General features: G+C 54.7%; 1 protein-coding gene across 2 annotated transcripts in view; it reads left to right on the top strand.

The window, feature by feature from the left end:
• The window catches only part of TBC1D22A (TBC1 domain family member 22A), a 289,882-nt gene that overhangs the window by 75,750 nt on the left and 192,411 nt on the right, over positions 1-21,721 (top strand). For both annotated transcript variants that reach the window (XM_032882758.1, XM_032882759.1), the window contains exons 5-7: positions 7,438-7,508; positions 17,377-17,505; positions 21,165-21,227. In XM_032882758.1, coding sequence (XP_032738649.1) covers positions 7,438-7,508; positions 17,377-17,505; positions 21,165-21,227 — 263 coding nt within the window. The remainder of the gene's footprint in view (positions 1-7,437; positions 7,509-17,376; positions 17,506-21,164; positions 21,228-21,721) is intronic.

Genomic DNA, 21,721 nt, shown 5'->3' with positions numbered 1-21,721 from the left:
ACAAAATGGACATAGTCCTTGAAACACATGACCTGATAAAACTGATACCAGAAGAAAAGGAAAGCCTTAGTATGCCTACATCAATTAAAATTTTTTTTAAAGATTTACTTATGTATTTTTGGAGAGAGAGAGAGAGAGCAGGGGAGGGGCAGAGGAAGAGAATCTCAAGCAGACTCCCCACTGAGTGCAGATCCAGATGTGGGGATCGATCTCAGAACTCTGAGATCATGACCTGAGCCGAACTCACAAGTCCGAGGCTTAACCTTAGGTGCTCCCTAAAAAAATTTGTAACAAAAAACCTTCAGGGGCGCCTAGATGTCTCAGTCAATTAGGCATCCGAATCTTGATTTTGGCTCAGGTCATGATCTCAGGGTCCTGAGATCAATCCTGACATCGGGCTCTCCTCAGTGAAGAGTCTGCTTGAGGATTTCTCTCCCTCTCCCTCTGCCCCTCCCCCTGCTCGTCCTCACTCTCTCAAATAAATAAATAAATCTTAAAAAAAAAGGCTTTCACACGAGGAGAGTATCAGGGTTAGATGGTTTTCCTAATAAATTCTATCAAACATTTAAAGAAGAAATAACACCAATTCTCCAAAAGCTGACTCAGAAAAAAGAGGAAGAGAAAACCCTTCTCAACTCATTTTATTAAGGCCACATAACCCTAATAGGAAAACCTTACAAAGACAGTATGAGGAAAAGAAGCTAGAAACCAATATCCTGGATGAATATAGACAAAAAATTCTTTAAAAATATGTTAGTTGACTTTTGCTTCAGCCATGAATGATGAGTTGCCAAAGGATGAGTTGCTCTTCTGTCGTGGATAAGTAGAAACTTGGATCACGTATGAAAAACAGCTGTTGTCAGGCATCGCGTTGTAGACCATGTGGAGCTGTGACCCCTGGGAGAAGGTAACACACCAGGTGGATCTCACATTCACTGCACTGGTGCTTGGAAGCAGTTTCCAGGCTGCAGCCCAGGAAGGGAACAGAAACGGAGACAGACTGTATGGAGCCCACGCTGGAGAGCAGAGTGTTCCTTCCGAGACAGAGCCCACATACCTGCGGGGGGGCATTAAGTCCTTGGTGGAGTGCTGGCCTGTTCGTGAGTGAGGTGACAGTCCGCGAGGCAGGGGAGAGCGTCCCCAGAGCTCACAGAGGTGTGGCTGCTGGGTATTGCTGCCATCGCTTGCTGCAGGAGCTGGGAACTGGGAGTCGCTCTCTCTACCAGCTGAACGTGGGAGAGACCCAGTGTGCCTAGGACCTCAGTGCTCTGCAGGGGGCTAATGCCAGAGAAAGCAGCCTCCAGGGCAGGCGAGTGCTGAAGAAGACCCAGCACTCGCTGCAGGAACTGTGGGCCGGAGCCTGGTGAACGCGGTGTATGGGGACTTGAGGGAGAAAACCCTTCTCCTCCAGTGTCCCTCCTTCACTCTGTACTGAAAAGGATGATATCATGCCAGGCGGCCAAGGAGAAGTATTTACAAGTCCCAGTTCCATATCGCAGAGGCAATAAATCGATAACTGGCACATCTGGCATTCAATAATAATAAAAAAACCCAGGCATGCAATGAAACAGGGAAATATGATCTAGAATCAGAAGAAAAATGTGTTATTAGTAACAGATAAGATGATGAGCAACTTAATAAAAAGATGGGTAAAAGGTTTCAAGATAAGCATCATAGAAGCTATAGAAATGGCCAGAAAGCACACAAAAATCAGTTTAACGCGAACATCATTAGTCATCTCAGAATTGGTAATTAAAATGATAATGAGATGCCTTATTAGAATGGCTAACGTGAAGGACAGACAGCTCTGGATTTTGACCAGGATGTGGAGCAGTTGAAGCTTTTATACATTACGGGTGGGAAGTGCAAAGTGGTACAAGCATTCTGTAGGCCCATGTGGCAGTGTTTTATAAAGGTAGATCTGTGTCTGTCCTGTGACCAGCAGTTCTGCTCCTTCATGTTTGCCTCGTGGACATGGAAACACAGACCCACACAACACAAGACCGCAAGAGTGGCGGTAGCTGCTCCAGCATAGGGATGACCCAGCTGTCTGTGAGTACGCAAGCCGGCGTGATGCGCGCCTGGTGTAGACTCGCATTTGCGCTTGTAAGGAATGAGTCACTGGTACTTGCAGCATTACGACTCTGACATTTTTTGGGCAAAAGAAGCAGGCTAGCAGCAGGTACATTCTTTAAGTACTACTTGTATGAATTTTAAGATGAGGCAAGGATAATCTATGGTGATCGCTATCAGGAAGGAATTAACTTGGAGTGGGAGCAAAGAATTACAGAAAAGGGTAATAGAAATATTCTGTATCTTGTTTGTGGGGCTAAATTCTTCTATTGCCTATAAATTATATGTCACTTAAAAAATATGAGCCCCCCCCCCCCCCCAAGAAAACCACATCTGCAGGGGTAGAAGAAAGAACCGGACGTTCTTCTCTCCAGCACTTACTGCCAGGCTATGGCAAGGCTCTGCCTCAGGACACAAAAGAAGCAGAATCATGGCATCTGACCTGCAGAAACTCATAAGCCGCTTCTGGACGTGAGATCGGTGCTCAGACACGGCACTGAACGCAGGTGAGGTGGCCTGGTCCCAGGTGTTCCCAGTGCTCGCAGAAGAGGGGATTGGGTGAGGACTGAGTTGTCAGGAAGGCTTCATAGATCCAGCAGAGGCTGAGCTGGGCCTGGCAAGTTGGGTGGATTTTGAAGAGTTGGAGGTCAAGTTGGAGATGTCACGGGAACTCTAGCTCTGTGGGAACACGGTAGGGTGTGCAATGGAAAGTACTTCTTCCGCTGCCCTTGAGCCGTTCTCTGCATCCCTCCCCCAAGGCTGGCTGTGCTTCTAGGCTCCGGCGTGCACGTTCGGAAGGACTCGGTGCAGGGCCCCGGGCGGGCTCAGTGGGCTGAGCGTCCGACTCTTGATTTCCGCTCAGGTCACGATCTCAGGGTCCTGAGACTGAGCCCCAACTCGGGCTCCATGCTCAGCATGGAGTCTGCTTGTCCCTCTCCCTCTGCCCTGCTCCCCTGTACACTCTTTCTTCTCTCTCGTAAATAAAATCTTAAAAAAAATACTCAGCGCATCTGCACTCTACTCTCTCGTTCATCTTCACAGACTGATTTATTTACCCAGGAGAGCACCTGTGCTTCTCCGCGGCGGCGTTACAGTCCAGCGTGCGGATGTAATGGTGTTTTAATCATCCCCTGTTAATGGATACTCTGACTGATTCTCGTTTTTCCTAAGACAAGGCTCAGATGAGCACCCTGTGAGTCATCCCTTGCAGATGTCCCTGGGGAGGGGATTTCTTCAAGGGAAGCTGCCTCTAGGACGTTATGCACCTTTCCACATTAACCAGCCAGGGGACACCGGGGCGGCTTAGTCGGTTAGCCGTCTGACGTGTGGTTTCGGCTTAGGTCCTATCAGGGTCAGGAGTTGAGCACTGTGTTGGGCTCCCTGCTGGTGTGGAGCCAACTGAAAACAAAAAAAGAAGAAACAATTCGAGCAAGAAAAAGTTCTCTTCGTATGCATTCTGACCAGACGGAGAGAGTAGCTGCTCACCCCAAGGCTCATCAGTACTGGGTATTGCTCATTTGAAACTGAATGTAATTTATGACAGATTTTTTTGTTCTAATGATGTAGTTCTTTAATCACCATTGAGAGTACGTGCCCATGAAGATAGGCGTTTCTTAGGAATGGCTGCATGTATTAGCCATGTCTAGTTCCTCTTTTGTGAACTCTCCGTTTTGTGTACATGGCTCATTCTCTTTTTTGTGTTCTTCCTATATTAGTGATGTCCACTTTTTCGTATTGTATGTTGTATGTATTTTTCAAGTCTGTCATATTTAAAAAGATTTTATTATTTGAGGGAAATTTATTTATTTCAAGCGGGGGAGGCAGAAAGGGAGGGAGAGAGAGAGAAGCAGACTCCCCGCTGAGCAGGAGCCCGACGTAGGGCCCAGTCCCAGGACCCTGAGATCATGACCTGAGCCAAAGGCAGATGCTTAACTGACTGAGCCCCCCAGGTACCCCCAGTCTGTCTTTTTTTTTTTTTTTAACATTATGGTGGCTTTCACCATAGTCATTTCAAACTTTCATACAGTTTGTTAACCTTACCTGTAGTTCTCAGATTCGTGACTTGCCGGGAAGGCCCTTCTCCCATCAGAAAATAGCAAAATACTCCTCTGTGTTTTCTTGTGCTATTTTAATCCCTCCTTCACACACACATGCGTCCACGTGTACACACGTGTAGCACGCGCGCTCCGTTTAGGTCTTTGGGTCTTTACTCACTTGGAAATAGTTTTCGTGGGAAGACTCAGGGTCTGATTTCCTTCCGGAGACCGACGGCGTCCTGCTCGGACGGGCCCTCGATTTGAGAGGCGGCGGGACTCCTGCGTCGGCGCAGGTGGATGGGCCGTTCGTCTGCGCCCTGAGCTCCCGGCCTGGCCTCGCCCCCCCCCCGGGCCGGGCTCTCAAGCGCTGCGGCCCTCGACTGCTTGCTTCGCGGGGGGCGTCCTGTCCCGCGCCCCTCCCCCAGTGTGACCGGCTGCTCTAAGCCTTTGCTCTCCCAGAGGCGCTTCGTGTCCCCTCGCCAGGCTGCAGGACACACACGGTACAGCCCAGCGGTGTCTCCCGGGCTTCGCGCCGGACGCCGAGAGCTTCCGTGTGGCGGCGGACAGCTCGTGGTGTCCGGCCCGGTCCAGGGGGTGGGTTTGGTTGCGGCTCTGCCGTGCGCGGCCGCCCTGTGAGCCGCTGTCCCCTCTGCCCCGGGCTTCGGAAGTGGCCCACCAAGTGTCTGCTTGTGACCACGGGCCCCTCTGATCCCTTCTTCACCCGGTGGCCAGGGCTTCCTGTTAGGTGTCCCGTGGACTTGGGAGTGTCCCCTTCCGGTCCCTGTTCCCGCAGTAATTTCTCCTCATCTGTGGGTCTTTTCTCAGTGGTCGTTTCTCAGGGAAGGCTCCCTAGCCGGGCAGAATTTCCTTCCCACCGTTGCCCTCCCATCCTTCCCCGGCTTCTGTCCGGACACCGTCCTGCACCGGCTCGCAGTTCTCTGCGCGCCCGATGCCCTCGGGCCACCGCGCCCTGACCGCTGCCCCCGAAGTTCTCCTTAGTGTGTGTGGGGGCTTGGGGTTTCTTGTGTGTCTCCACGCCCCGAGTAAAAGCTTCAGTTTGCTTTCTCTGGGAGTGTCCGTTTTTCTGTCGAGCTCAGGTCTGTAACAGTGTGCTTGCTTTGTTGCTGGCGGGGGAGAGCTGTTGATTTGGGAACATTCTGGTGTCTGCCCGTCCTGCCCAACTCAGCCCCCGTCGCCACCTCCCTGCGTGGGCTTCCTCCTCAGGCTGGGTGGGTGCCGGGTGGTTGCAGCAGCCTCAGCCTCACGTCTGACCCTCACAACCTGCCGAGGAAGCAAGAGATTGTTGCCCGCAGAAGATTTCTGAAGAACGAGGGGGGGCTTTCTCCTCGGCGGCCCCCAGCTCCCCTGCTGTCTTCTCCGCGGCTCAGATCGGGTCCCAGGCCCATTGCGGGGTCCCTCGTGGGCGAGGGCAGGGCTCAGCTCTGCAACAAGCCATCCGTTCCAGCTTCGGTGGCACGTTCCGCTTCCCCTGGGCGGACCCCCTCAGTACCGGGCTGCGCAGAGGGGTGGCGGGGTGGGCTGTCACTCTGTGCCACTGGGGTTCTGCTAGGCAGGTGGAGGGGCAGACAGGCCTGGGGGAGAGTCTACACCGCACATCCAGCAGAAAGGCCCCGTGACTTTCCCATCAACCCAGCTGAGCACCCAGATAAAACTAGGAGGCGTCCTGATGGGCGGCCGGTCTTTCATTCCCGGAGTAAATCGTGTGGGCCTGTCTCTGAACATCTGGTTGTGCCCCGATCTGCGTGGATCTCGTTTTGGACCTTTTGTCCGTATTTATGAGTGAGACTTGTCTGTGTCACAGGAAGCCCTTTTAGTAATGGGAGTGAGTCGAGTGGAAAGATTCTGGGATGTGAAGGTCACTCAGTTCCTGGGCCACTGTGGCCGTGTCACCTAGCCTCTCTGAGGCTGCTCCTCAGTGACACGGCGGGGACAGCCCTGATGGACTCGGGCTGCCGTGGGGAGCACACAGCACCCGCGAAGGCAGCGGGTTCACGCTGAGGCTGGCACAGACCCAGAGCTCCGTCCCGGACGGGCGTTCAGGGTGCATGTTTGTGAGCTGCTTCTGGGAGGAGACTGGGTTGGAGAACGCTAACAATGGAGGTTCCTCCCGGCTTTCTTCCTGTAAAGCGTAATCAGAAAACAGCCTTGTGCAGGAGGAGAGGCCCTGGGAACATGACGGTAAACATTACATTATTGGTGTTCAGATATTAGGTTCCTGCTTTCATAATATCCTCAGGGTGAGGGGGAAGATTCGCTGTTTTCCGAGATTCCGCTGTAAAGTGCGAGTTATTGCTGGTACCGTCCCCCGATTATTCTGTACTTATTTTACTTAGACTGTAGTAATTGGAAAAAGATTAGATGTCAGGACTTTGTATTTTGTTGATTATATTACCAAAGTCTCTTTAATCGTTTCTTTTATGCCTGGCATTAATCATGAGCTCCTGTTAGAAGTGCCTAATGGTGGATTCCTAACTTCAAGGAAAGGAGTAATTACTTCGGTGTCTGCGGGATTGAGCGTTGATATACCTGCAAATTGCAACGTGTTCTCTAGCCGTTCGGGGCACCGGGCTGAGACACTGGGGGGGGCACACAAGGTCCGCCGCACTGCAGGGGCCGGTCCCCTCACCACTGTGTCCGGGCTGAGCCCTCTGGTGCCCTTGGGCGGCTCCACACCGGCGGCTCTGGGCCCCTGTGCCCCTGGCCAGCCCTGCCTCGCCGTGGGTACTTGTGGGGATACTGTATTACTCTACCTTGAATCACATGGTGCAGCGTGTAGACAAGCGTATCTCCGTGACACAAGCTCTTCCAAAAGCAGCCCCGAGCAAAGCACCTCGTGTTCGCAAGCAGTGAGTGGTGAGAGGGAGACCGGGTGCAGGAGCAGGGAGCACTGGGCGGGTGTTGGCGGTGGGGACAGGTGCTCGTGGGGGCAGAGGGAGAGAAGTAGTGGGAGGGAAGGAGGGGGTATGTGGAGGGGAGCCATGCCCCTGGGCCTCAACTGCCCCAGGGAGGAGGGTGTGCGGTGCCTCACCTGTCCCATGGTGGCTCCGGGGACGCTTGCCATGCGTGTAGCCACTGCGTACTCCGTGTGGCTTCAGTGTGGACACTTAGCTCCGCTGGGGTGGAGGTCGCTCGGCGTCTCTGGCGTACTGGGAAATGCACGAGGAACCTGAAATCCTTCTCACTTAGCCTCCCTCTGGGTTCATTTACGAGGCCCTGCTGCCCCCGGACACTGACGGAGGGAGTCCAGGCCTCGTGGGGAGTTCGCTGTTCGTGAACCTTGTTTTCTTTGTCCCTTTCTGGTCCGCAGAGGAATTACGGAAGTTGAGCTGGTCCGGAATCCCGAAGCCGGTTCGTCCGATTACCTGGAAGCTGCTCTCAGTAAGTGTCCCGGCCTCTCGCGGCGCGGCCTGGCCCGGTGTGGCCCTCCCCTCACCCCGTCTTCGCCGCAGGGACCCGGGCCTTTGCCTGAGCTCGGGTGACATTTTCCATCCTTTGCTTCATTTCAGGCTTGGTTTGACAAGGCTGGCAGAAAATGAGGATAAGTAATTATTGGTGACAGCGGTATTCTTTTTCTCTGATTTTATTATTCTAAAAATCTTTGTAATATTTTCAAACCTGTGATAGAGAAAGGATTCATCTTAGAAGACTTTCTTAATTCTTAGGAATCCATCACAGTGAAATATGTTTGACCAATTTTTTTGTTTTTTTAATGTACTTTAGTAGGGATGTAAGGGGAGAAATGGATGCTTAAGTGTCTGTGTTTCCATGATGGAGGCTGGGGTTCCGGCTCCTTACTCGGCTCTAAACTGCCCGACTGTGGAGACGGCTGGAGAAGGCCCGGTGGGCGGCTGGGGTGGCCGTGGTCTTCACTCGGGTTAGTACTGGAAGTGAGCTTGGCCCTGCTGAAACTTGGGAGTAGTTTATTGACAGCATTCTTCCTTTCCTTTTTTAAATCATTTTTGGAGCTAAATCAGTAGGGAACTCTAAGTGTTTACTCTGAATTGGGTCTGACTTCCAGTCTTTAAAAGACTTTCTTGCTAATGAGTCTTAATAAATTTGTAGCTTAGTATCTCGTAATCCTAAATGCAGATGCCTCTGAACAGTGAATATTTATTGATTAAATATTCTCTTGCAATTAAAATTAGATCTGCTACAATTGCTTATGTTTCTGTTTGGTGTCTGTTATTTTAAGCATTCATATCTACTTTTCCAAATGTCCTCTATGATAGCTTACGACCTTTTTTGGTAGAGCTGTAGGAAGTTTTGATGATAATTTGTTTAAGAGCTTATAGTGCAGTTTTGTGTGTTCAGGTTGTGCTGCCTCTGGGTGGGAAGCCTTCACGAATGATTCTGTCCCGTTCCTTTCCTTTGGTTCTCAGTCTGTCTGCATCGTCCTTGAGCTGCCCTGTGTGCGATGCCCCGCGGCTGGCTGGGCAAGCACGCGACCTGGGATTCAGTAGGCAGGGGAGCGGAAGGGGGAGGAGACGGACGCTCCACTCTTTGGCCTGAATGGGAGGGCGGGTGCAGGTGGGCAGCATCTGTCCAGAGTGTTGGGGATGCAAGGGAAAGGACGTCCGGGCATCTCAGGCACATGTATTTATGTAACCCGTTAACTGCAGGGGCCCCTTGCCCCGAGACAGAGGGGAATCAGATCCCAGGCCTCCCTGTTAAGAGGGGCTGGGTCAGGTCAGGGCTGCAGTAGGGGCTGGGATGACAGGCTTGGATGACAGGGTGGGGATGCACGGGGCACAGGAGGGGAGGAAGGGTGGCGGCAGAGCAGGGGCGTGCATTCCGAGGCTGGGCTTCCCCTTCCCGGGGTCTGCAGGTGTTATAAGGTGGGAGGCTGGGGAGCGGGAAGGACAGAGATGAACTTGTCAGTTCTGGACCTCTTTTAGGCTTGGGTTGATGGATGAGTTAAAACGAAGTATTGGGGTCCGTGAGCAAAAATCCTGTCTTTCCAGAGTGGCCCGGGGGCAGGGAGGGAGTCACCAAGAAAGGGAGTCACGGTTCCAGGGCAGTGCAGACTCCTGTGGATGGCAGGCCAGGCTTCTCGGGGAAGGTGGGGTGCTTCTGCAGCACCTCGAAGGATGTGTTGGTGTCGTTGGGTCGGGGAGACGGGGGAGGGCGTTCAGTCTGTGGGATGCGGCTGGGGTTGGACAGCAGGAGCCGGGGTGAGCTGGCCTCCAGGCGGCAGGCGGATTGCTTGGATTAGGGCGGGGGTGAGGGAGCTAGGGACAGGAGCAGGTCAGGACGTGAAGGGCTTCAGTGAGGGGCGAGGAGGCTATTTCTGGAGCGGGAGAGCCGGGAGCCTCTTGGAAGGTCTTTTGGCTGGTGCCTTCATTCGTCGGATCAGCATTTCTCCAGCACGTTCTGTGTCCCTGGCACTGTGTTTGGTGCTGTTGGATAAGAAGGAAAGAGGACCAAGTCGCTGATCCTTATGTGGCCTGCAGAAAGAGAGGGGGTTCCTGCCTTTATCTGTCTCCCCAGGACAGATTGGGGTTTCACCACATGGGAAGGAGCCCGTTCTCTCAGGAGAACCCTCTCCCTGCTTGCCCCTGGGCTCTTCCTGGGCCTTTTTGCTTGTCTCAGAGCATCTGTCCAGTTCTTGCTGTGCACTGGGCTGTGCCCACGCGCAGGACCCCTGCAGAAGCGGGGATCTCTGAGTGCAGAGTTGCAGGAACAGATGGGTCCGTGTCGTGACCACAGTCTGGCACCAGGAGGGGCCTGTCGGAAGGAGGGGCTGGGCAGCTGGGACAGGGAAACCCTGGGCGGGGAAGGAGGGGCAGGTGGGTGGGACTCAGGCTGCTGGAATAGGAAACTGGCTGCTGCTTCGGCACTGTGCTCACTCATCATTCAGGGGCGGGTGCTCACATGCCTCCACCGTGCTCTGGGCCTGCACTGGTGAGCCTTCAGGTGCCCACAGACAGCCCAGGGAGACAGGCCCGTGCACAGTCATTCTGCACGGTGCTGTATTCCCTGAGGGTAAGGATGGGCTCTGGGCATTCAGGCGCAGGGAACCCACCAGGTTGAGGGGTGTGAGTCAAACAGGGGCCTGGACCAGTTGGGAGGAGGAGGTCAGAATGGTGGGGACTGTCATCTCCTATCCCCTAATGCCAACCCAGGAGCTACCTTCTAGCTGCTTCTTCTCTCCTGGTTATTCCCAAGCAGACGTCTTGAGCATGTTTTCTGTAACGAAAGATTTGGGGAGCACAGTGAAGGATGCTAGTCACTTATTTCTGAAGTGGTGAGTGTTTGCCATGCATCTGCCCTTGGCCACAGGCCCTTTGCAAGTGCTGGGCTACAAAAGGATCTTGGAAAATGGTGGGGAGAAAACCCAGCATGCATTTTAGGGTCATGGGGGTGTGGAGAAGGGTCCCCCAAGTTACAGTCACCTCTCAGTCACTCTCGGAATCTGAGGCTTCATATTCCTCTCTCCTGGGGAACTTTTGCAGATCTTGGTGTCTGGGCCCACAGAGCACATTGGAGCCTTGGGGTAGACTGAGGCATCAGGCTTTGTGCCGATTGCAGCCTGCCCCAGGCTGAGTAGGAGCGGGGGCGACGGCAGCAAGGACAAAGTGGTTTTGGGCTTTGAGCTGCCCTCTTGACTGCAGTGTTTTCATTCTGGTTGCACGTCGGTGTCTAGGGAGCTGGGGGTACTACTGATCTCTGGGGTCCCCAGGGATTCGAACGTGTGCCCAGGGCTGGAGACAGCTGTTCTAGAATGTGTAGGTTCCATGTGGGGCAGGGCAGGGCATGCACTGACCAGCCAGGAGACAGGACCGACTGAAGGCAGTAGGCTGGGCCGAGGTGTCTGGCTTGACGAGCGCGTATAGAGGCTCCGCTGAGCGGGTGGGGCGGGTGGCTGGGCGCAGCCCTTCACTTCTGGCACACTGAACCCAGGACCTAGGAGAATCTGTCATGTGTCCAATTGAAAAAGGCAACTGAAGCTGCACTTGGAAGGGAGTCTTCCGCAGGACCCGGCGAACTGGTGACTTTTCCCCCATCTGTCCACGGTTCGTCCTTAGCGCAATCCTGTGGTCTGTCGAAGGCACTGTTCTTAATGGATGAGTAGGAAATGCTCCTTAATGGAGAGGGATGGGAAACGTGGCTCTTGTCATTTATGGAGGACTAACATGTACTCTAGTCCAGGACGTGTCGTTAAACCACCATTAATGCGATTCAACATCTAAATTCCATGCAAGCACGGCAATAACTTCTCAGAAATGAGTGCTGTAGAAAATCTCATTTTTGGCTCATTTTTAAATAACTATTTCAGAAACATTGAACAAAAACTAATTAAATGTAACATTTATGCTGGTGAGCAGAATGGTTAAGAGTGCTCTGTGAGGTGCTGGTGTCACACTGTTTTCTCATGGTGTGTCGAGGGGGTTCACACCTGACCCTGCGGGGGGGAGCCCCTCGAAGCGTGTGTCACGGGAACAGTTTTGATAAAGTGTGTGCAAGTATTATTGTTCTACATTTATGATTAGTGTTTTTATAGCATGCTAATATGGCAATTAAGTTTTCTGTAGTTCTGTCATTTAAAATTCATTGCATACTTGAATATGTTTTAGTCGCATAATTTCCAGTCTGGCTTAATTATCCGAAGGCCCCAACTTGCACACCCGTGTTTTCCTTTAGGGATGGGGGTATCAGGAGTGTGTGTGTGGGGGCTTTTATTGCCTCTGTTCCTGTTATGACATCCTGGCCTTTTAGAATTTCTCTTTTTAATAAGTGAAGTTAAAATCTGGGAGTAGGGAGAAGGGGTGAGTCTTTGTTCACGGTCACTAAGAAGCCTGTGGTAGCACCGTGTGTGATGGGTGGAAGGCCGTCCACACTGGCCCAGGCTCATACCCTTCGTTGCCCCACAGCCCTGGGTGGAAGGCGGCCCCGGGCCTGGCACGTGGGGCCCCCACTGGCTGCTGCTGCCACACACGTGTCCCCGCTTGTCACCTGCCACTGCTCTGGCCTTGCCGTGAGGCAGCCTAGGCATGCTGCCCGGGGCGCTAGACGCAGGCGTGTGACCTTTCTCAGGGTATCTTCTGTGTTTCTCCCTCTGCACTGCTGTGTTCTCCAGCATCAGGGCCGACTCCAGACTGATCCAAAGCCAGCCCAGAACTGCGTGCTGATACTTGTCGCACGGTAGCTCAGATCTCTTCCTCCGTGGGGCCCCAGGGCTGGGGCGCTCCTGGGTATGGTGGTCCCACTGCACAGCACGGCAAGTCTGCACCGAGTATCCGTGCTGTGCCCCGCGGGACTCTGAGCGTGGGGGGCTCGACGGGGCGGAGACCGCACGAGCGCAGGGCAGGAACTCCTGCCCGCCCGAGCTCCGAGCTCCAGGTCTGGTGGGCGGAGGCGGGGCCGGCCGAGCCCGTGCATCAGAGCTGCGGAGAAGCTCCTGGAGCCTGGGGTGGTTGCCGAGGTCAGAGGGGTGCCTCGGTGGAGGGCGGGCAGGTGCAGCAGGACGTGTGCTCCAGGCTGGTGCATCCTGGGAGAGGCGTGTACTGGGCCTGCTCCGTGCCTGTGCACGGCTGCGGTGCTGGGAGCCGAGCTCCTGGGACGACGCGCCCACGCCGTGGCCTCATACTCTTCGGCTGCTCCCACGTTGCGGGGGTCGGGGAGGCACCGTTGTCGGGGAAGGGCCGCCGCGGGCTCTTGCACACAGACTGGAGGAGGGCCAGGGCCAGCTGCCAAGGTCAGGGGCCACTCTGCCGCTGCGGCCTGGGGCGCACAGGGTTCTGTCGCAGCGGCTCAGCCACGCCTGCTGGCACCCAGCAGCCCGCCTCTGAGCCCCAGGCCCAGGGAGCAGGAGTTCATAGAGAGGCCCTGACCTCGGGAGCCAGAGCCGCTGGCGCCAGCGTGGGGAGGGCGTCCGCCTCCGGGCACGGCCATAGTCAAAAGCCGTGGGCGCTTCCGGAGCTCCGGATGCTGAGTGTGGCCGCACTCAGCATCGCTGCCTCCTGGTGCCGAGCCCGGCCTGTGAGGGTGCGAGAGCCCTGGGACTCGCATGGAGCTCCGATCGGGGGGTGTGTACAGATGACTGCATAGGGTGGGGACTTGTTCCCTGAGTTTCTGCGAATTGAGCCAGGTGCCCAGAAGAGGGCTGGCCGCACTGTGCCCTCCAGCCCCGTGACCCCGGGTTGCTGACGAAACCCCTGAGTCTTGTCCTTTCTCTAAGTGGAATAACATCCGTGGGCCCCCAAGCAGGACTGAAGGCCGTGCCATGTGTAGCCCAGTGCCTGGCGAGCAGCCTGGCTCCTCAGTCTGTGGCCGTGGCGACTTCAGGACGGGCACGTGAGTTTCTCCGGGAGATAACAGGCACTGGAGGTAGTGGCAAGGTCAGGTAGGCACAGTGGGTCTCAGTGGTTCTCAAACCAGTGGTCTCCGATGGCGTCTGTGACGTGATGACGCTGTGTCCTCTGTCAGGTCTCGCCGGCCCTGGAGTGGCGGTCCCCCAGCAGGGGCAGGGCTGAGTACCCGATAGAAAGAGCGCCCTGTGTTGGGTGATGCGGCTGCGTGTTCTGGATGGAGCTGGCTGCGGAAGCCTGATCGTGGAGGCGCTTGGGCGGGGTGCTGGCTGCACAGGAGGTCACCGCTCACCCACGGGGGTCCAGGCATGGTCTGAAGGTCAAATGTGTGGGCACCGAATGTTGGACACAGGAAATTTTCTTACAAAGGAATGAGAAAAACTAATCATAAAGGATTAATAAAAGGGGCTCCATTAAGGTTAGGAACTTGTCTTCATTAATGGGGAGGAAGGCAAGGCAAGGAGGGAGGAGGAGACACAGAGGACCCACAGGCGGATGGTACAACAGACTCAGATGAGCACAGGTGAGGGGATGACCTCATAGAGGACGGGGCTACACTTGCACACGCATTTCACCGACGAGGACACGCAGTGGCACCTGTCAGTCTTCTGGGAATTACAGATTAAAGCCTCCTTCTAACCGCGATCTCGCAGGCCCACTGGGACGGCTAAGATGAAGACTGACGGCACCAGTGTCGCAAGGGTGGGAACGGTGGGTGCCTGCGTGCGCTTCCCATGGGAGTGCAGTGACTCTGGAAAATTCTGCAGGAGGGTCTGTGAAAGGGAGGCACAGCCGGGGGTCCTCCTCCTGGGTATGTATCTAATGAGATGCGTACCACGGGCCACGAAGGACAGGAACCGAGTGTATGTAACAGAGTGGTAGTGACCCGAATGTCTGTCAGCGGTAGAGCGGGTTTTGTATGTGGGAACACGCAGAGCTCCCTATGTGTCGCAGAAACGAGCGACTTCTTCAAATGTAATGTTGAGTTTAAGCGGCCAGACGGAAAAAGCGATCCCGCTTATCTGGCGTTCAGAGCAGGCAGACGGCGTCAGCGGCCGGGGATCTGGCTCCGGGGAGGAGCTGAAGGACAGTGATCGGGAGGCTCCCAAGGGGCCTCGAGCTGGCGTCAGTTCGCGGTGATGCCGCATGCAATTTGGGTGAGTGTGCACACACACGTTCGGTTTCCGTATCTGTTTATTAAGAAGAAGCTTAATGGTGTGACCCAAATGTGTTAACACAATTGTGTGCGAGAGTGTAACTGAGCCCCCCAGGCGCCCCGGATGTGGGAGCATTTTAAAAGCCAGAAAGTACCATATAGGATATATTTCTTCATCCATTCCCTTATTGCTCATACATGGACTCGCTTAATAAAAATGTGACTATCATGTGGTGGGCGCAGTGAGGGGTGGGCTCGGAGGGGGTCTCGTGCCAGGTGCTGCTGGAGCTCAGGGTGACCGACCTGCCTCACGTGTCCAGCCAAGCTTCCGGAAGAAATCCCATCGAGGAGATGCTCGAGGGATGAGCAGGACATGCCCCGGTCAAGCTGTAAAACACCTGGGGAAGAAACAAGGAGGGAATCTTTCTTACACAGAACAGAAGCAGCACTAACTAGAAAAGAAGAGCTTTACAAGTTGGACATCATGGAAATTAAAGCTCCTGCTGTTTGAGACAAAAAGGCCACAGATTAGGACAATATCCTCATCATGTGTATTTCCTGTGTCTAGGCACAAAAATTGTGTCTAGAATATGGAGCCATAAAACGCACTAGAAGGACAAACAACCTGATTTAGAAAATGGGCAGAAGATTTGAACACACGCTTCACTGAAGAAGAGAAGCGGGGCAGACGGCCGTGTGTGTGTGTGTGTGTGTGTGTGTGTGGGAGGGGGGGACGCTCATCATTCCCAAGCAGGGACATGCCGTCAGAGCCACTCAGTAGAACGGCTGATACTGTTTTTTTAAAGGTTCTTTTTTAAAGAGATCTTTTTTTTTTTTAGAAGGTTTTTTTTTTTTTTTTAAGTTGTACGTATTTATTTGACAGAGTAAGACACAGTGAGGGGGTGACATAAGCAGGGCAAGTGGGAGAGGAGGAAGCAGGCTTCCCATGGAGCAGGGAGCCAGATGCGGTGCTCAATCCCAGGACCCTGGGATCGTGACCTGAGCTGAAGGCTGATATTTAAGTGACTGAGCCACTCAGGCGCCCCTGTTAAGTGTCACTTATGGTTTGCATTCCTCTTTTTTTCTCCCTCCTTCTCGTGTTCAATTTTTTATTTCCTAAGATCTACATATGACTGGAATCATATGGTATTTATCTAAACATTTTATTTTATTTTATTATTTTTTAAAAGATTTTATCTATTTATTTGTCAGAGAGAGAGAGCGAGACAGTGGGCACAGGCAGACAGAGTGGCAGCAGAGACAGAGGGAGAAGCAGGCTCCCTGCCGAGCAAGGAGCCCGATGCGGGACCGGATCCCAGGACGCTGGGATCATGACCTAAGCCGAAGGCAGCCGCTTAACCAACGGAGTCACCCAGGCGCCCCTTTATTTTATTTTTTAAAGTAATCACTGTACCCAACATGGAGCTCGAGCTCACAACCCTGAGACCGAGAGTCCCATGCCCCGCTGACTGAGCCAGTCGTGCACCCCCAGAACGGCTGATATTTAAGGAAGGACACTAGGCCGTGTCAGGGAGGGCGTGGAGCACTGGAGGCTGTCTTCCACTGTTAGCTGGAACGGGAGACCGTACGCTCGCTCTGCGGAAGGTCTGGCAGTTTCCTAAGAAGTGAGACACGCCTGCACGTGAGCCAGAAAGTCCACTCCTAGCTGTGGAACCACGAGAAATCCAAGTGCGGAGCCATGAAGACCTCATACGAGAATATTTATAACAAGCCTTATTCATAATAGCCCCAAACTAGCACCAGCCCCGACGTCCAGCACCCAGGAAGCAGCCCGGCAGGGTGCCCATCCGTCCCGCGGAATACTGCTCCGTAAGCCAAAGGGGCGCTGCCGGCTCGCGCTTCCGTTCGGATGAACTCAGACCATGGGCTGAGTGGAGACAGAGCGTGGGACCCCAGATGATTCTGTGTCCGTGACGTTCTAGCCCAGGCCTCAGTGCTCCCTGGGCTCTCTGCTTGCGAGTGTGGGGGTGGATGGCTGTGGGCACAGCGAGGGTTTGGGGTCACAGAAATGCCCTGTCGTTTCACTGGGCTAGTAGGTACACAGCTCTGTGCCCTCGTCCGGGGTCACGGAACTGTTTACTTAAAAGGGGCACATTTTATATGTGCTATGTCAATAATGTTGATTTAAGAGAGAGAAACAAAGAAATGAAAAGCATATAAAACACCAGGGTGTGTGGCCCAGAGTCTGGGCCCTTCATGCCCCCCTGGAGCCACCTGGCCTGTTCGGATTTGAGTTCACTTCCTGGACTGGGGCTGCAGCTGCCGGGCGCCTGGTGGTCTTTGCAGAGAGAACACTTGCATAGGCGACAACCTGTACGTGTGTGTGTGTGTGTGTGTGTGTGTGTGTGTGTGTGTAGTACATACACACACGTGCATGCAGGCCTCTGCTGTGTGTGTGTGTGAGCAGGCCCACGCACATGTGTGTTCTCTTGGCATCAGACTGTGCAGACCTCGGAATCCTTTGGGGGCACACGAGGCATTTGGAGCTCGTGTCAGTCCTGCTTCAGAGGAGCAGGAACGCTCAGCCTGCCTGGGGGCTCCGCTCTGGCACCCGCGCCGTGGCCGAGTCCGGTGTGGCAGGCCCGGCACAGGCTGCGCGCGTCCGAGCCTCTGAGGCCAGCTCGCTGATGTCCTTGACATCTGTTTCTGTTCTCACAACTCACGCCTGCTCCCCCGTGTCCGGTTTCAGAGCGCCATGTCAGAACGGCGAATCCGGCACTAACCATGCGTACTTCTTGTTTTTGTCCCTTTTCTCACCCAGGGTTACCTTCCTGCCAATGTGGACCGAAGACCAGCCACTCTCCAGAGAAAACAGAAAGAATATTTTGCTTTTATTGAGCACTATTACGACTCTCGGAACGATGACGTTCACCAGGACACCTACAGGCAGGTGGGCTCCTCTCCCGTGTGTCATGTTATGTGAAGAACTTTAAGTTGGGGGCGATCGGTAGGAGGGAGTGTTCTCTCTAGCATGTCCCTACTTGGGTCACAGGTTAGTGTTTTCTGATGGTTAAGCTTGAGATAAGTAATGGTGTGCTTCTAATAGTGGTAATACCATGACCATAATAGTGGTATGCTTGTCTCTGGCTCCTTTTACAAGAGGGAAAAGGGTGTTTTTAATTGGAGTTATAAAACCTGCCTGACATCCCTCGCCAGGACCCAGAGACCTGGCTCGGGAGCAGGGCCCCTCTTGGCTCCATGAGCTGCTGACCGGCCTGAAAGCTCGGTCGATCAGAGCAGTCTCCGTGGGCTTCGTGGGCTCTGGGCCCCTGGAGGCACTGAGGGGTGGGGCTTAGACGGGTGAGAGCTGTGCTGTCAGCTGGATTCGAGGGCACATGGTTCAGTCCATAGCAACACGTGTGGCCACTTAATAGTTTCTGCTGTTGAGTTTAATGCAAAATGTGTATAATTATGGCTTCTTGAACAGTCCATTGACAGACGGTGTGTATAATGGGAAAAGTACTTAAAATTGATTTCCAGTTCACAATACATTCAGAATTTGCTATTAGAATAGCTCTTTGAGGGCTTTGTCATTCTCTCTCTTTGTAATATGTGAGAATTCAGAATGGTTTGTGCTGCATTCATTCATTCATTCTCTTATTTATTTTTGTGCTGCATTGAAACAAAAAGTAGTTTTTTTGGAAAGATTTTATTTATTCATTTGACAAAGAGAGTGTGTATTAATAGTGGGAGGGGGCAGAGGGAGACGGAGAAGCAGGCTTTCCACTGAGCAGGGAGCCCAATGTGGGGCTCGATCCCAGGACCCTGGGAACGTGACTTGAGCTGAAGGCAGACACTTAACTGACTGAGCCACCCAGGTGCCCCCAGAAAGCTAGTTCTTAACTGGTAGCCCTGCCTCCGGTTTCGGAAATCAACTTCTGACTTTCCTGAGCCGTGTCAGTACCTAATATTTCCTTGTGGAAATCCTACTTCTAGGTGAGGGAGCCTTGCCAAAATTTTCTGCCTCAGATGTGGGCTCGCCGCATCTCCTTGTCATTTTGGTGTAGATCTTTCAGAAGGTCTCAAGACAGGCCTTCCCTCTGACTGATCACCAGAGCTGCTTCCGGTTGTGCGGGTTCTGGGGGAATGTCTTCCTCACGGACGGGGTACGGTGGAGCTTGGGAGGAGGACGTCGTGCTTACGCGAGGACCAGGAAGAGGGCAGGCAGGAGCCCACTTCTGTTGCCCCCTCGCCTCCCGGGGCTGTGCCCTTCTGCCTCGAGCCCCTCTGCCCCTCTGGCTCAGCCCCAGCCTCTCCTGAGTGGCTCCTAGGGCCTGAGAAACTGATTTGAGAGAGATTGCATTTGGATTTGGTGAGGGAAAGACTAGGTTTCCTGGCTTATCTTTGCACTTCAGTGATTTTAGGGAATGGACCAATTTGGTATTGTTTTGAATGCGTTTCTCATGAATTTTCATTCAAAAAAAGACTTACAAAGGACGACACCAGCATCTATCTATAAGATTTACCAAGCTGTATTCTATTATGAATTTCATAAGGGAAAGTTAATTAAAAATGGGTTACATGTATCTTTATTCAGTTACTCTGATAGCTAATAAAAAGCTTCCATATTATAGCGAATTCCCCAAACGTTTCCCCATTAACATAACTGAGAACAACGGAGCCGGTGGCAGTCTGGTTGGCCCGTGGGCTTTACAGAGCCGCCTCCTGGAGCCGGACCCAGTGGGCGCTGTCTTTGCTGCTTCTGCTGCGACATGCGGTTCCATCCCGGCAGAGCCTGGTCTGGTCTAGGGCTCGGGCACCTGCTGTCTCCCGGCCGCCCACTCCTCATGGTTGCCTCGCCCTCTTGCACTACCAGGGGGCGGCGGGACTACAGGGTTATGGCCTCATTTTATGTTCCTCTGTGTCCTCTGTTCATGTGCTCAAGTGTCAGGTGGAAGACGTCATGCCCAGAGCACACAGAGCTGATCAGGTTCAAGGTTCATCTGCTGTGCCCTCCCTGCTCCGGAGTTCTGCAGGGTGCCGTGGCCTCCCCTACACCTCAGTCCTGTACATGGGGAGTGGGTGGCCCGGGGGGGCCCATAGAGCCCCTGTGCCCAGCCTCGTGCAGCGCCACCTCTCAGGTTGAGTGTCCCTCCTGCTGGCACAGACGACGGCGGGGGTAGTTGTGGGGTCTGCTGTCCTGGCTACTCGGCACACATGACAGGCTTCTCATCTACACGAGGGGACAGACGTGTGCCTGAGTGTGATGTCGTGGGGGCAGTGTTCTGACGGTGGCTCTCGAGGACACCCTGGGGCAGGGGTGAGATCTGGCGGGCGTGCTCCGGTCCCTAGTCTGGATGGGACGCCCGCCGCTCCCGGCACTGCTGGCCGTAGGCCTCCTTCACACAGTAGGTCGCACGCATGGCTCTGCTTCCTTGGATCGTCCCCGTGTTGCCCGGAGCGCTTGAGGCTGATGGTTTCCCGGGTTGCTCTCGTCCGGCTCCTTGCCTCTCTCTCCTTCCCACCACCCTTCGTTGCTGCCCGTGGTCCGTGCTCCCTGAATGCTGAGTCCACTGGCCCCCGGCTCCCTCCCGGTTCTCTCCCCTGGTTGGGGGCTGCCCGAGGGAAGAGCCCCAGGCCGGAGCCCGTGAGTGGGGAAGCAGTCCCCACGCCGCAGCATGGCCGCAGCATGGCGCAGCGGGCGGGGCTCCCTTGGCTCCCCTCGCCTTCTGTGCTCTTCACGGGTCAGCCTCGGGGGTATGGCGGCACCTTCTAGACGAGGACGCCGAGCCCCAGGGCCTCAGTGACGTAGCCGGGGCTGTAGTGCTAGGAAGGCAGAGTGAGGACACTGTCCTGGTCCCGTGGGTAGCGGGGTCCTCATGCGGAGACGGGGACAGACCGGCATCGTAGACTCCCTCTGGGCGTGAAAAGGTGCGCGTCCTCCTTCAGCCTCTTTGGACCTTTCCCTGGGTGGCGGGGGTGGTGACCGTGTTGGCCAGGGGCAGAGACTCACGTGGGAGGTCGGGAGGCAGCCCGTGGTGCCCACTCAAGCCCTGGACGCTCTAACTGGGTTGCTGCTGGCACGCGCGGCGCTTGCTGGGCAGCCGGGCTCTTCGCGGTAGCGCAGGGCAGGGCCAGGCCCGGCTCCGCAGACACGAGTGTTTCAGGTGCTTCCTCTGGGGAGTGCCCTGGATCCCCAGGGACTGGGTGAAGGGGAGAAGCATGCGGCCTGGGTGCCAAGACGCAGCTCTCACCGCCGAGAACTTGGACGCTGTCGATGCACCTGACTTGCTCCCCGTGTCAGAGGCTGGAAATCCATGTTTACTAATTGCTGTGGATCATGTTGCTAAAGAGCTAAGGGCCGCTCGCGCCCTCACCGCGAGGCCGCGGTTCGGTTGGGAAGCGTCGGGCGAGCCTTCAGCTGGGACCGGGGGAGCCCCACTCAGGTCGAAGCCGCCACCACGGCTGCAGCCGAGCTCGTGTTCTCAGGGTGGGAGCGGCCCAGAGTCTGGAGTGAAGTCATTGCTGTTGCTAACTGCGGGTCTGACGCGTGCTTGTGAGGACGTTTGTTGTCTTGGAAAATGACACATCTTCCTCCTGCATCTGCAGATCCACATCGACATCCCTCGCATGAGTCCGGAAGCGCTGATTCTTCAACCCAAAGTGACGGAGGTGAGAGCCGGCATCTGGGCGCGTCCCTCTGTTGGGGTGGTGGGCTCCCCCGGAGCTAGGGGGCGGTTGGTGCAGTTGGGGTGCGTGCCTGCTGCGGGCTTGGGGTAGCCTGTGGGGACATAGTCATGGACGGGAATCGCTGGTTGTTCTTCAAATATTTTGTGTGTAATATTGATGAGTGTAAAGGACACAGGTGTGTGCGGGTAGAGCACGCGTGTTCACCCCCACCGAGGGCCGAGAACCCCACTCACGTTGGACCCCTCATGTGGGAGCTTTTGGAGCTGCTCCTGGTTCTCACCCTGCTCTCGAAAGGCCCGTAGGACGTGACCAGCCTCCTGATTCTGTGATTGCGCACGACCTCCGCGTGCATCCTGTGCTGTTGTGGCCAGTCTGTGTCTAGGAAGCAGCGGGGGCCGCCCCCTTCCCGGTAGCCTTGTCCCTCAGCAGCTTGTGTTTCCCTCCGCGTTGTTTTCTCAGACTCAGCCGATCTGGTG

Source organism: Lontra canadensis, unplaced genomic scaffold, assembly GCF_010015895.1.
Source record: "Lontra canadensis isolate GAN:19392208 unplaced genomic scaffold, GSC_riverotter_1.0 scaffold84, whole genome shotgun sequence".
Lineage (NCBI taxonomy): Eukaryota > Metazoa > Chordata > Mammalia > Carnivora > Mustelidae > Lontra > Lontra canadensis.
This window is presented reverse-complemented; position numbering and strand designations above follow the sequence as displayed.